Consider the following 12,524-nt stretch of genomic DNA (forward strand, 5'->3'; position numbering starts at 1 on the left):
TTTAACCCTTCGCTGCTTCCAGCTTTTTAATTTCTCCATTAATTAACTGAACATTTTCACTCACCGCTCATCTCGTCACAGGCTCATCGTTTACCCGTCTGTCCTGTAGTGTGTGTTCACGGCTGCACTGCACCGCTCTCCAAGTCACTGAGTTTGTGGGTGTGTCGTGTGGTTTTAGTTGGAAGTAGGCGTGTACACACACACACACACACACACACACACACACACACACACACACACACACACACACACACATTTACAGTCTGGGCAGAGAGCCAACACACAGTCAACGTGCTTCTTATTTTTATGACTTCTTACGAATCTGCCGACAAAAATAGACTCACTTACATTTAAAGCTGCTTCCTCTTTGCAGCTCCACACCTGTGTGGGTCCACATACCAGTTTTAAACTGAAATCCAATTCTAAAAGTGGAAATGCATTTTAGTTAGGGGAAAGCACCAAACTGCTTACATGACAGAGTGAAGATTAACCAGAAATCCACTCTGAGAATTACCTGTAACTGAAGGCATCTTAGAGAAAAACGTCACACAACTCAGTCGTCCTCACCTCCACATCCACAGTGTGATATTTCTCCTGAAAAAAACCCCAACACCTGAATGAATACCAAATAATGTAAATTGGTTAAAAAAATACAGAATTTTTAAAGTTACACTTTACAAAATGAAACATCCCTTTGATTGTAATAATGTCTCTTCCTCTTTCTTCTGTGTTTTGAGTCCAACTAATTTGCTAAGCAGCAAAATTATAAACGTGTTTGACTAACAGTAGTGATGTTATTCAAAGACGACTCCTATGAGGGCCGTGGGCTCTCTCTCTTCTTCTTGACCGTGAGAAATGACCACATGCGAGGAAAGCTGCAGGTGCATAAATGACCCACTGCTGATTCAGGGAAGTAGTTATGAAGAATAACTAGTTGCTGACTAACATATAAATAAAAACATATAAAAACATTGTTGTCCTCTGACCCAGTAATTAGACTTTTGTTTTGACTTTTTCTGGATTAAAGTGATGATTTATGTTCAGTTTGTATTATTTAGTATAAAGTATAATATTTTTTTCTGAGTTTATCTTTGCTTCTAGTCCTTTGGTTCCTCATAATGTTAGTGTCTTTCTGCATTTCCTGTCCTGTCTCTGTCATGTGGCGGCTGTGTGAAGGCAAGAGAGGACCCAAATGCACGGCTCTAGACACACGGGGATGAACTCAAAGGCAGGTCTTTATTAACAGGAACATAAGAAGTCATACAAAACTATACTGGGAGAAACTGAAGCTGAGGCGCTGGGAAGACACGGGAAATGCACACAACCTAGAGGGACGACGCAACACGGAGCAAAGGGACACTCTGACATAAATACACAGAAGGTAATGAGGGAAGTGGGAACACAGCTGAGGACAATTACTCATGACCGAGCGGGGAGGACACGAAACTGAAAATACTGACACCGAGATGTGGACCTTAAACACAACACAGTACACAGAGATGAGCAGAGAGAGAGAGGCAGAGAACAAGGATGAATACACGAGGGGATGAGGAGAACACAGAACACAATAACAGCATGGACACAGGGGGGATCCAAATACCAAACCAAACAATCCAATGAACATAAGGAACAAAATACAAAACCACAGGAAAACTGAGAACACGGTCAAAATGACCCAGGACCATGACAGTCTCAGGTTAGGTTTATGTTTGTATTCCCTGTGTTTTCTCCCTTCTTGTCCCATATGTCATCCCACTTGTCTTCTGTCTGTCCATCCTTAGCCCCAGGGTCACGTTCACATGTCTTAGTCCTGCTCTCTGTGTTTGTTCATTCCTGTTTCATTTTGATCCAGCATCATCTTCAGTTTTGCTTCCTGTGTCACTTTACTCTGTAATGAGTCCCACTTGTTGGCCATCCTCTCCTGAGCCTGTGTGTATTTATGTCCTCAGTTTCCCTCGATTCCTTGTTGTGTCCTTCACTCAGGCTTTTCCCCTCTTGCCTGACTTCTTGTTTTTTTGTATTTTGTTGAGTTTTCAAGCTACAGCAATAAAGCTGCCGCACTTAGTTTAGCTTTTTGTCCTGCTACTGGATCCTGCCACACAGCCGGACTTGACAATATCAAATGTACAAACTGAGAACATTATCATTTTAGGAAACGTATTACTTAATTTTAAGTTCGATGGCAGCCACACATCTAAAACAAAAGTTGGGATGAGGGCTTAATAAAGAACGGAAAAGGAAGTGAGAAAAAGAAAATGGAGCGGAGAACATTTTGTGTAGTTACAGAGATGCCCCAAAGTCTCAAACCTCCCCTCATGTTTTTATATTTCATTAGGAAAATGGAAAAAAGAGGCATTGATCCATTGAAACATATGGGAATACAGCTTGTACGGCAAAAAGAGAGTTTGTACAGTTATAACAAGCTACAACGTCAGTATTTTATTCTTCAGCAAAGCCTGAAATCTCTTTGGAAGCTTTCTTGTAAATTTATTCTGAGCAATAGTGTTATTTGTTTTGTTTTATTTATTTTTTTTACATTTCCTGTCCAGTCCTTAAATCCTAGAATCCAGTCCCATGAATCATTAAAGCATAAAACCAGCTACTAACACTGCTGAGGAGTGTCTGAAAGTCATGTTATCAGGAAGTAGGCAAAGATCCAGCAAACAGCTGACACATGACCTGACTGTAAACTGAAGCCTCATCAGAAATGGTCTCAGTAGAAAAATGTCTGCCAAGAAGTTGTCATGGAAATGCGGCATGCCAAACTACACAAGTAAAACATGGTAGAGGCTCCGTCATGGTTTGCATGGTTGCATTTTAGCCAGAGGGGTTGGAGGCCGTGATAAAATTGATAGAATTATAAATGAATAAACATACGGTCGTTGTTTGAGCCACCGTGTAATACCTTCTGCAAAGAAACAGCTTTATTTTTCAGCATGACAATGAACCTAAACATACTAACAATGCAATAAAATACCTGGACACTATCGGTCATGGACTGGCCTCCCCAGAACCCGGAGCTTTATCGAAGCAGCGTGGGATCATCTTCACAGAGAACAAAAAGCACTTAAAACACCTGGAGAACTGTTCCTAAAGACGACTTAAAGACATTACAAGAGATCTGATTAAGAGAGTTCAGGTTGTGCTGTAGAACAAAGGTGGGCGCACCAAATATGGACTCTTAACCTGACTCTGGTTTTGCCTTTTATGCTGTATTTTCATTAATGTTTGGACACGAGGAGTGGCTCAGGACTCACATTATTCATAAGTTTTCCAAACTATCATCAAGCACTTGGATGTTTGGCTGTAATCTTATCTTTTTACCTTCCTGTCATTGGTCCCATTGATGAGCACTGGGAGTTAACAGACAACGGTCGCACTCCTTTTATTCTCCTTTTATTTCAATTAACATACTTTTGATTCTTGATTGCAAACCTCAAACCCCTCCGGTCCAGCTCTCACAAAAACTTTATCAAAGAGGAAAAGATTTTTTTTTCCTGCGATAAGCACGTTTGTTCTGGTGTTTTCATCAGGGGCCAAACAGGAAGCTGCAGCGACGCTCTCTACACGTTCAGATAAGTCAGACAGTCGGACCTCTATAAAACCTGACCTACGTTTAAAACAAGGCAGTTCTCAGACTGACAGCCGACCAAAGGAAGCAGATCTTTGAACCAACCAACCATGGTCCTCGCCCTTCTCTGCATGGATCACAAATTCAAATTCAAATTCAAATTTTTATTTGTCACATACAGTCATACACAGTACGATATGCAGTGAAATGCTTACACAACTGCTCGTGACCTAAAGAAAAAAAGAAAAGTCTATGAATAAGATAGGAAATAAATATGAAAATTAAAAAGGGTCAATTTAACCAGGAAGGAATAAATAAAATATATAAATTAAAGTTGAAAATAAAATAACTGTACAACAAAATACACAATACACAGTATAGAAATATATAAGAATGTATGAAGAAATATAAATATATATACACAATAACAGCAGCTGTACAAGTATTAACTGGAAATGAAGAAATATAATGTCCAGTGTTGTGCAATCCACATTATTTAGTGTCTTTTTCAGTGCAAATATGCTTAAAGTGATTTTAATGATGAAGTGAAAATGTTCAGTGTGTGTAAGAACTATATGTGTGGGTCAGTACTGTGTGGTGGTGTGATTGAGAGACCGTATCGCCTGCGGGAAGAAGCTCCTCCTCAGTTTCTCTGTGTTGGTCTTCAGGGAGCAGAATCGCTTTCCTGACCTCAACAGAGAGAACAGTCTGTTGTTGGGATGGCCGAGGTCCTTCACCATCTTCCTGGCCTTGGTCCAGCACCGCCTGCTGTAGATTGAGTGCAGGTCAGGGAGCTCTGAGCGGATGGTGCGCTCAGCTGATCGCACAACCCTCTGTAGAGCTCGTCTGTCCTGCATGGTGCTGTTCCCGAACCAGGTTGAGATGTTTCCCGTCAGGATGCTCTCTATGGTGCAGGAGTAAAAGTTCCTGAGCACCTTGGAGGGCAGCTACAGGTTGTTTTACGATCTGTGACAAAATTATAAAAAATTCTATTCAATCTGGGAATTAACAAACTATAACTTAAGTGTGGCCTACAAAATGACTCAGAGCAATAAAATGTGTCCATCCTTCCAACCCGGTCAGGAAGATAAACATCCCAAAACAATGAACAGTCCCGGAGCTGAAGGACAAAAGCAACACACAGAATTATAAATGTGTCAAATGTTAAAAAATAGTCACAATTTACATGCTTACTTAAGACCCTTCCTTAATAGAAACCACACCTAAACTAAGGCTACGTCCACACGAGCCCGGAGAGATCTGAAAACAGCGTTTTCGTCTGAAAATGCTCGGCGTCCCCACCATTGAGTTATGCATCCACATTGAGCACAAGTGTGAAATGCAAGGCCTGCCTCAGCTGGCGGGAAAATGTTGAGGAAAAGCACCGAGTTTTTTAAATGGACTAACAATGAGATGGAGTTGTTGCTGCGAGTAACACAAAAGTACAAAGTGGCAAAAGCGAGTGAGAGTTAGAGAGTTTGAAGAAAAGCTATCTGAAGCATGCACAAACTGATAGGGCTGTCAAAACTGAGAGCAAACAAAACAACTGCTGTACGATGCCCTCTGCTATCTAAGTTTAATAGGTCACATGACTGCATCACATGACTAAAACGTGTCATTGTTATCATTAGTGTAGACGTAGCCTTGTTCTTATTTCTCTGCCTCACACACCTGATTTCATCTGAGCTCATCCTTTCACAGATCAAACAGGATCAGTTAGAGGTCAGAGGTCAACCACAGCAGGTTTAATGTGGCGTTTTTCTGTCTCTGTAGGGCTCTGAACTGTGAGGAGAGTTCAGCATATCCACAGGATCTTTCTGTTATCTGGATTCACACTAACATCATCAGTCAGGAGAAAAACAATCACACGAACCTGATTAGCAACTCGCTAAGTTAACCCTGGATTTTCCCCGGTGATGGCAACATCTGACCAACCACAGCCGTGGATCAGTGTACAGACAGCAGAGCGGCAGATGTTACAAAGGAAGATAAAATTACAATATCAGAAAAGTATGAAGAGGTTAAACACACAATGAAGACTGAAAGTAAAACCCTGCTGTAGACAGAGCAGCTGTGAGTGCTTTAAATGTTTATGCCAGTAAGATGGGAGAAGAGCTGCTATATCAATAAAGTTGAACCTGTTTGAAGCCTGGAATGAAAGCTGTGTAAGTTAACGGGCTCATCAATATCACATCTTAGATCAGATTAGTTGAAACTTTATTAATCCCTCGGGTGGGTTTAGGGGCGATTCTAGGATCAGAGCTTTGGATGGAGAGCTGCCCATCCAGTCAAGGTGAACTTTACTCGTCACGATGAGACGTCTTCCCCGTCTCTGTCAGTCCCTGCATCCTGAAATGTCTCCAGTTGTCCCGAGTTCTCTCTGACTGTCTCCTTGGTGCATTTAAACCCCTGTTCCTCTCTGTCCTCATCGTCTGTTGTCTTCATCTCCATTATCAGTCATCATAATTTTACCCTCTCTGTGCAAGTATGCAAATTTCTTTATTAAATCATAAGATTTAATAATCCTGATAATAATGACTTGCAGTAGTCAAAAGTGTTGATATTAAAACCTAAGAATTTCAGGAAGTTTGTTTTACAAATAAAGCTCTGTGGTCTCTGTAGTTCCATCTTCTATAGACAGATGAACATCTATAGTCTCCAACCGTTAACCTCTCTGCTCTGTGTTGTTTTGTCTTTTAGATCAAAAAAACACCACGGAGGACACACAGAGAATGGATCTCTAGTCCTACTTGTTGGTCTGTCAATTTTTGCTGTGCTTCTTGTTACTGATTTTGTTGTTTTTCTGATCTACAGAAAACATAAAAAGAAGCAGAATCAGGATTCATAGCAGCCTGCTGTTGAATTGTAGCCTGTTTGAAATGTCTCAGAGTTTTTCTCCTGCTGCTGTTCAGACTCTCAGTGTTGTCAGTGAACATTCAGGTACAGACAGATGATCTGATCATCCAGCAGACAGACATCAAACACGTCCAGAGTTGGTTTGATGATAAATTTCTCTGATTATCATCAAACCTGTTCAGACTGTGTCAGTGTGTCTCTGTCTGTCAGAGACTCTGTGAACTACAGAGTTTGTTCATCTTCACAGTTTTTATAGGATTTGTTGATGGGAATTTCTTTTGGCTTCCAGCTGCTCATCTTATTGTACTTTTCTGTAGCATAGGTTTTCATATTTATGTCCTGTATTTGGAAATTACAGAATTTGTATTTTCAAACGTTTTATTTTTCTGTTGATAGAGATAAAAAAAAAGTAACTTCAGCCTGTGAACACAAAATATTCCTTTATATAACTCATATTAAAACAAATTCAAGCCTCACAGAGATGAAAAAACTTAGAGAAACCTGCTGTATACTGTGGGTGTAGTTCAACACACAGTCAATCATTAGCTGGCTTGACAAACCTACATTAAATCTCCAGCTGCAGATGGTTTCAGAAAGGTTATCGATGTCTGTTCAGCTTTCTGCTCAGACTCCTGTCTGCATTCACATTAAACTTGTTTTGCAAGTCATTTGACCCTTCTTCCACACAATAACAGTTGTTATCTGTCACGGTTCTGGGTCAGGTTGACCCAGTATTTTGAGTTGTTATGTTTTGGTGTGTTTTTGCATTTTGGATTCTTTTCTTATGATGATGATGATGAATCTATGTTTCAGTTATTCTTGTTTAGGGATTAGTTTGTAGATTTTGTGTTCTCATGTTTTTTGCAGGTTTAGTTCAAGTTCCATGTGTCATTTTCTGTCTGTCTCTCAGTGTTGAGTCTGCGTCTTTGTGTGATGGTTTCTTGTTCCTGTTTTATTGTGAAGGTCTGCGTCTCATGTGAGTGTGTTCAGTTTTACCTCTTGTCTCGTCTCGTTGATTACTCCCAGCTGTGTTCCCCACCTGTGTGTAATCTCCCTGTTTCTCTGTGTGCATTTAAGTCGCGTCTTCTGTCTTGTAGTTGCTGGTCCGTCTGTGTATCCACTATGTCTCACCTGTGTGTTCTCCCTGCTGGCCGTTGTCCTCATTCAGGTTCGTGCTCTGTAGTTAAAAGGGAGTTTTTCCTTCCCACTGTCGCCAAAGTGCTTGCTCATAGGGGGGTCATATGATTGTTGGGTTTTTCTCTGTATCTATGAAGCGCCTTGAGGCGACATTTGTTGTGATTTGGCACTATATAAATAAAATTGAATTGAAAAATTGAAATTGAAAGTTTAGTTGTTTCCAGTCTAGTTTAGTTCATCTATATTTATTTCATATTTAATAAACCACCTTCACACCTTTACAAGTGCCTGCGTTTGGATCCTCCTTTATTATTTCCACACGGCTCACTCTACTCGCCGTGACGTTATCAGATGGTGATGAGAAATATTTTAACCACTTAGCACACTCTCTGTGCTGCTGTTTATTTCTAAGGTGACGGCTGCACATTAGAGCTGTGGATCTTTACACTGGACCCCTTTAAACATTAAACTTTATGTCCCACAGCCTGATAACAGAGATGTGTAAATCACTTCAGTTTGTCTCAGGTGAAATTAGTTTTATTGATCGAACAGCTTTACCTGGTGTTTGTTCTGTGTTCTAGTAACTGCAATTTTTGTGTGTATGAGACTTGACAGCAGATTAGAATCAAGTACAGCAACATTTATACATTCTCCAAATAACATATGCACATGTCCATAACATTAAAACCAGAGATGGGCAGTAATGCGTTACTGTAATCCGATTACTTTTTTCAAGTAACGAGTAAAGGGATTACTATTGCAAAAACGGTAATTAGATTACCGTTACTTTCCCGCAGGAACGCTGCGTTACTGCGTTACTAAAACCGTGATTTTTTTGCGAGAATGTCTCATGACTGTGACGTAAGCGAGTGCGACGTTCGTGACAACAGCTGTGTGCAGATCAACAATGGATCATATATCGAGTGCAGAGAGAGTATGAGCGTGCAGCGTTTAAAGCGTGGAAGTACTGACCTTACTTTGAGTTTGATTCCATAAAAAGTGACAAAAACATTAGTGTCCGTTGTGCGTGGGAAGAAAACTTCTTTTTACAGTCAAAAAAACCCTAAACTTCCGAGCAAGCACCGAGTAGCTACGACGTAATGGGAAACTCACAGAGAAACTCGCGGATTCTTCCACTGACCGCTGCACACCTGCACCAGGGTAAACCTCCGCCTACCCCACTCCTGCTTTACAGGTGAAAATAGAGCAACAGGACCGCTAGTCTTTGACTTTATTTATTTTCTGCTGTGTTTTACTTGCATCTATTTGAAAGACTGAGTGTAAACACACAAAATATTTTATTTTATGTGCTGGAATGTGCAGAAAATAGGTTTAAATGTTAAACTAATTTCTTCCAGTCAGAGAATGTTGCAGATAATTAAATTTTTGCTTGATGCATAAAGTTAAAAGATTAAAACTAATAAAACAAGTTTTAAAAAGAGACGTTTCCATTTGATTACATTTTGTATGATGGATTATGCAGAAAAAGTAATATTGGGCTGAAAGATCTATCACTTTATCACCTATTCAGGTTGTAAATCGTGTTTTTAAAAGTAACTAAGTAACTAAGTAATTAATTACTTTTGAAAATAAGTAATCAGTGAAGTAACGGGATTACTTTTGGGGGAAGTAATCAGTAATTAGTTACTGATTACTTTTTTCAAGTAACTTGACCAACACTGATTAAAACCCACAGTTGGAGCTTTGTTTAGTGTTTAGTGTTGTCTAGTGTACGGCTTAACAACTCGCTCGTAGCAGAGAATCTCTGTCATGCTTAAAACCTGCTGCACATCAAAGAATCAGTGACGTAGATGAACTTATGATTGTTGCTCTTTATCTGTACATGTTGGTGGTTGGTTAACTTGGACGTGTGAGTCCAGAACAGTTCTGTTTGGTAGCAATAAAGTCCATCGAATAAATAAATGTTCAGATGGTGGTGATTTTTTTTAAATGTGATTTTGTTCATTACTAACACCGGTGAGTGTAATCACATTACTGTTACTGTAATCACATTACTGTCATTTTATTATTGACAAAATATTAAAGAAATGTTGATGACCTGTTTATATCAATGTTAGTCTTTAAAGTCCAACATCTCCCTCTAGTGGCCATAAATAAACCATGTGTGAGGAAATACATTTATTCATTAACCAAACTACAAGATGTTGACACAAGGGGACAATCGATGTCTCCATTAAACAGATGGATAATTGTTGGCATTCCTGGAGTGGCTTCATCTCAGGAGGTAGAGCAGATCATCCACTAATTATAAAGCTTGTGAACTGATCCCTTGATGCTCCAGTCTGCATGCCAAATATCCTTGGACAACATACAAAACCCAAGTTTTTGTCTGATGCATCCATCAGTTTGAATGTTAGACAGAAAGCACTTAAGAGAGTAAAATTGTGGCATATAAGTACATATAAATATTTACCACAAAAACTCAGATTATGTTGAAAAACTACTCAATGATACATTTTTTAGCTTTTCTAGATAAAAGCTTCATGTTTGAATGTTTTTTTTAAGTTGTCTTTTCACAAAGAAAAAATGTAGCCCTCCACCTCTGTGTTGGAACCAATAGAAAAGCTGGTGCTCAGAGGAAGACGGCTTTACTTGGCACTGGACTGGATGATGCCATCATTCACCTCCTACATCATTCCCTCGCTCACCTGGAGACCGCTGGGAGCACTGTGAGAATCATGGTCTTTGATTTCTCCAGTGCCTTTAACACCAATCTTCCCACAGTCCTGAAGGACAAGCAGGAGTGGACCATCAACGCACTACATGGATTTTGGACCACCTCACTGACCGACCACAGTATGTGAGAACTTAGGGATGTATGGCGGACAGGGTCGTCTGCAGTACGGGGGCCCCACAAGGAACGGTTCTGGCTCCGTTCCTCTTCACCATCTACACTGCAGACTCAGAACTAAAGATGCTAAAATCAGATACAAAAGATATAAAAATAGGTTAACTAATATACTTAGATTTAGTAAAAAGGAATACTATATGAAGCAATTAGATATAAATAGAAATAATAATAAAAGATTATGGGAAATCCTGAACAGTGTTATAAAACGTGGGACTGGACAAAAGAACTATCCCAAGTATTTCATTTGTAATGACCATGAAGAATACAATATGGATGTTGTGGCAAATAGTCTCAATGAATTCTTTGTAACTGCTGGACCAAATTTAGCAAGAACAATCACTCATCCTGGGAAAGCACAGGAAAAACCGGATACACTGATAGACAGAAATCCATATTCTATGTTTCTCACAGCCGTTGATGAAAGTGAAGTTTTTGAAATTGTCAAAAAATGTAAAAATCAGAAATCTTTGGATTGTAATGATATTGATATGATAGTGGTTAAAAGGGTCATTGAGGCTATTATAAAACCATTTACAGACATCTGTAATTTATCATTTCAAACTGGTCGATTTCCAGACAGAATGAAAATAGCAAAAGTTATACCTCTGTACAAATCTGGAAACAAACACCATTTCACAAACTACAGACCTGTCTCTTTACTACCTCAATTCTCAAAAGTTCTTGAAAAACTGTTTTAAAACCGACTGGAAAAATTTACAGATAAACATAAACTACTCACTGAGAGTCAGTACGGATTCAGATCAAGCAGGTCAACATCATTGGCACTATTAGATTCAATAGAATACATCACAAATTCCATAGACAAAAAGCAATATGTGGCTGGGTTATTCATAGACTTGACAAAGGCATTTGACACTATAGATCATGATATATTAATAAGAAAACTGGAACGTTATGGTGTCAGAGGGGTAGTTTTAGATTGGGTCCGGAGTTATTTAAGTGACAGAAAGCAGTTTGTGGAAATAAATGGTGGTTGTTCCTTATGTATGGACATTGCTTGTGGTGTACACCAAGGGTCAGTTTTGGGTCCAAAATTCTTCAACTTGTACATTAACGAAATCTGTAAAGTGTCCAAAGTATTAAAAATGGTTCTCTTTGCTGATGATACAAACATTTTTTGCTCTGGTGATGATCTGCAGAATTTATTGGAGGATATGACTAATGAAATAAGTAAAGTGAACTTCTGGCTTGATAAAAATAAATTATCATTAAATTTGAATAAATATAAACTTATGTTATTTGGAAATAGTCGTTTAAATACAAATGCAAAGATTCAAATAAATGGTGTTGATATTGAAAGAGTCAGTGAAAATAAATTTCTGGGGGTAATAATAGATGAAAAACTTAACTGGAGAGCTCACGTAAGATATATTCATTCCAAAGTATCACGTAAACAAGGCAAAACGGGTATTTGACAGAACATCACTTCATATTCTATACTGTTCACTGGTTTCACCATACTTAAGCTATTGTGCAGAGGTCTGGGGCAATAACTATAAAACCACATTAAATTCACTTTTTACTCTTCAAAAAAAAGCAATTCGAATCATCCACAATGCAGGTTATAGGGAACATACAAACTCACTATTTTTGCACTGAAATATTGAAAATTGACGATCTAGTGAAATTCCAAACAGCACAAATTCTATTCAAAGCAAAAAATAAAGAACTGCCAGGTAATATTCAGAGTATGTTTTTTTTTAAAAGAAGGAAGTTATAATTTAAGGGTTTTTGTAACTTCAAAACAATGAAGTTACGTACTACAAGAAAAGGCTTTTGTGTTTCTGTTCATGGAGTGAAACTATGGAACAGTCTGAATATGGAATTAAAGCAACGTCCAAACATAAAACTGTTCAAAAAGAGTTATAAAAATATGATCTTCTCGAACTATAAAGAAAAGGAAAATATTGAAATTAAGTGAATGTCTCTATTTAAAAAAAACAAACAAAACAACTCATGATGTGATATTATAGGATATAGTATATCAGAAATCTGTTCACTGTTTTTATTACAAATTATATCAGTAAGGAAGCTGACTAAATATTAACTGATAATTTATGGCAAAGG

At 38.6% G+C, this 12,524-nt stretch overlaps 1 protein-coding gene across 1 annotated transcript in view; it reads left to right on the plus strand.

The window, feature by feature from the left end:
- Window positions 1-10,389, plus strand: part of LOC148103393 (uncharacterized) — a 30,523-nt gene extending 20,134 nt beyond the window's left edge. Inside the window, exon 6 of the mRNA XM_087839478.1 lies at window positions 10,146-10,389. Coding sequence (XP_087695604.1) covers window positions 10,146-10,389 — 244 coding nt within the window. The remainder of the gene's footprint in view (window positions 1-10,145) is intronic.
- The last annotated feature ends 2,135 nt before the right edge of the window (window positions 10,390-12,524 follow it).

The sequence above is a fragment of the Neolamprologus brichardi genome, chromosome 3, assembly GCF_056152115.1.
Source record: "Neolamprologus brichardi isolate AB-2024 chromosome 3, ASM5615211v1, whole genome shotgun sequence".
NCBI classification, from domain to species: Eukaryota; Metazoa; Chordata; class Actinopteri; order Cichliformes; family Cichlidae; genus Neolamprologus; species Neolamprologus brichardi.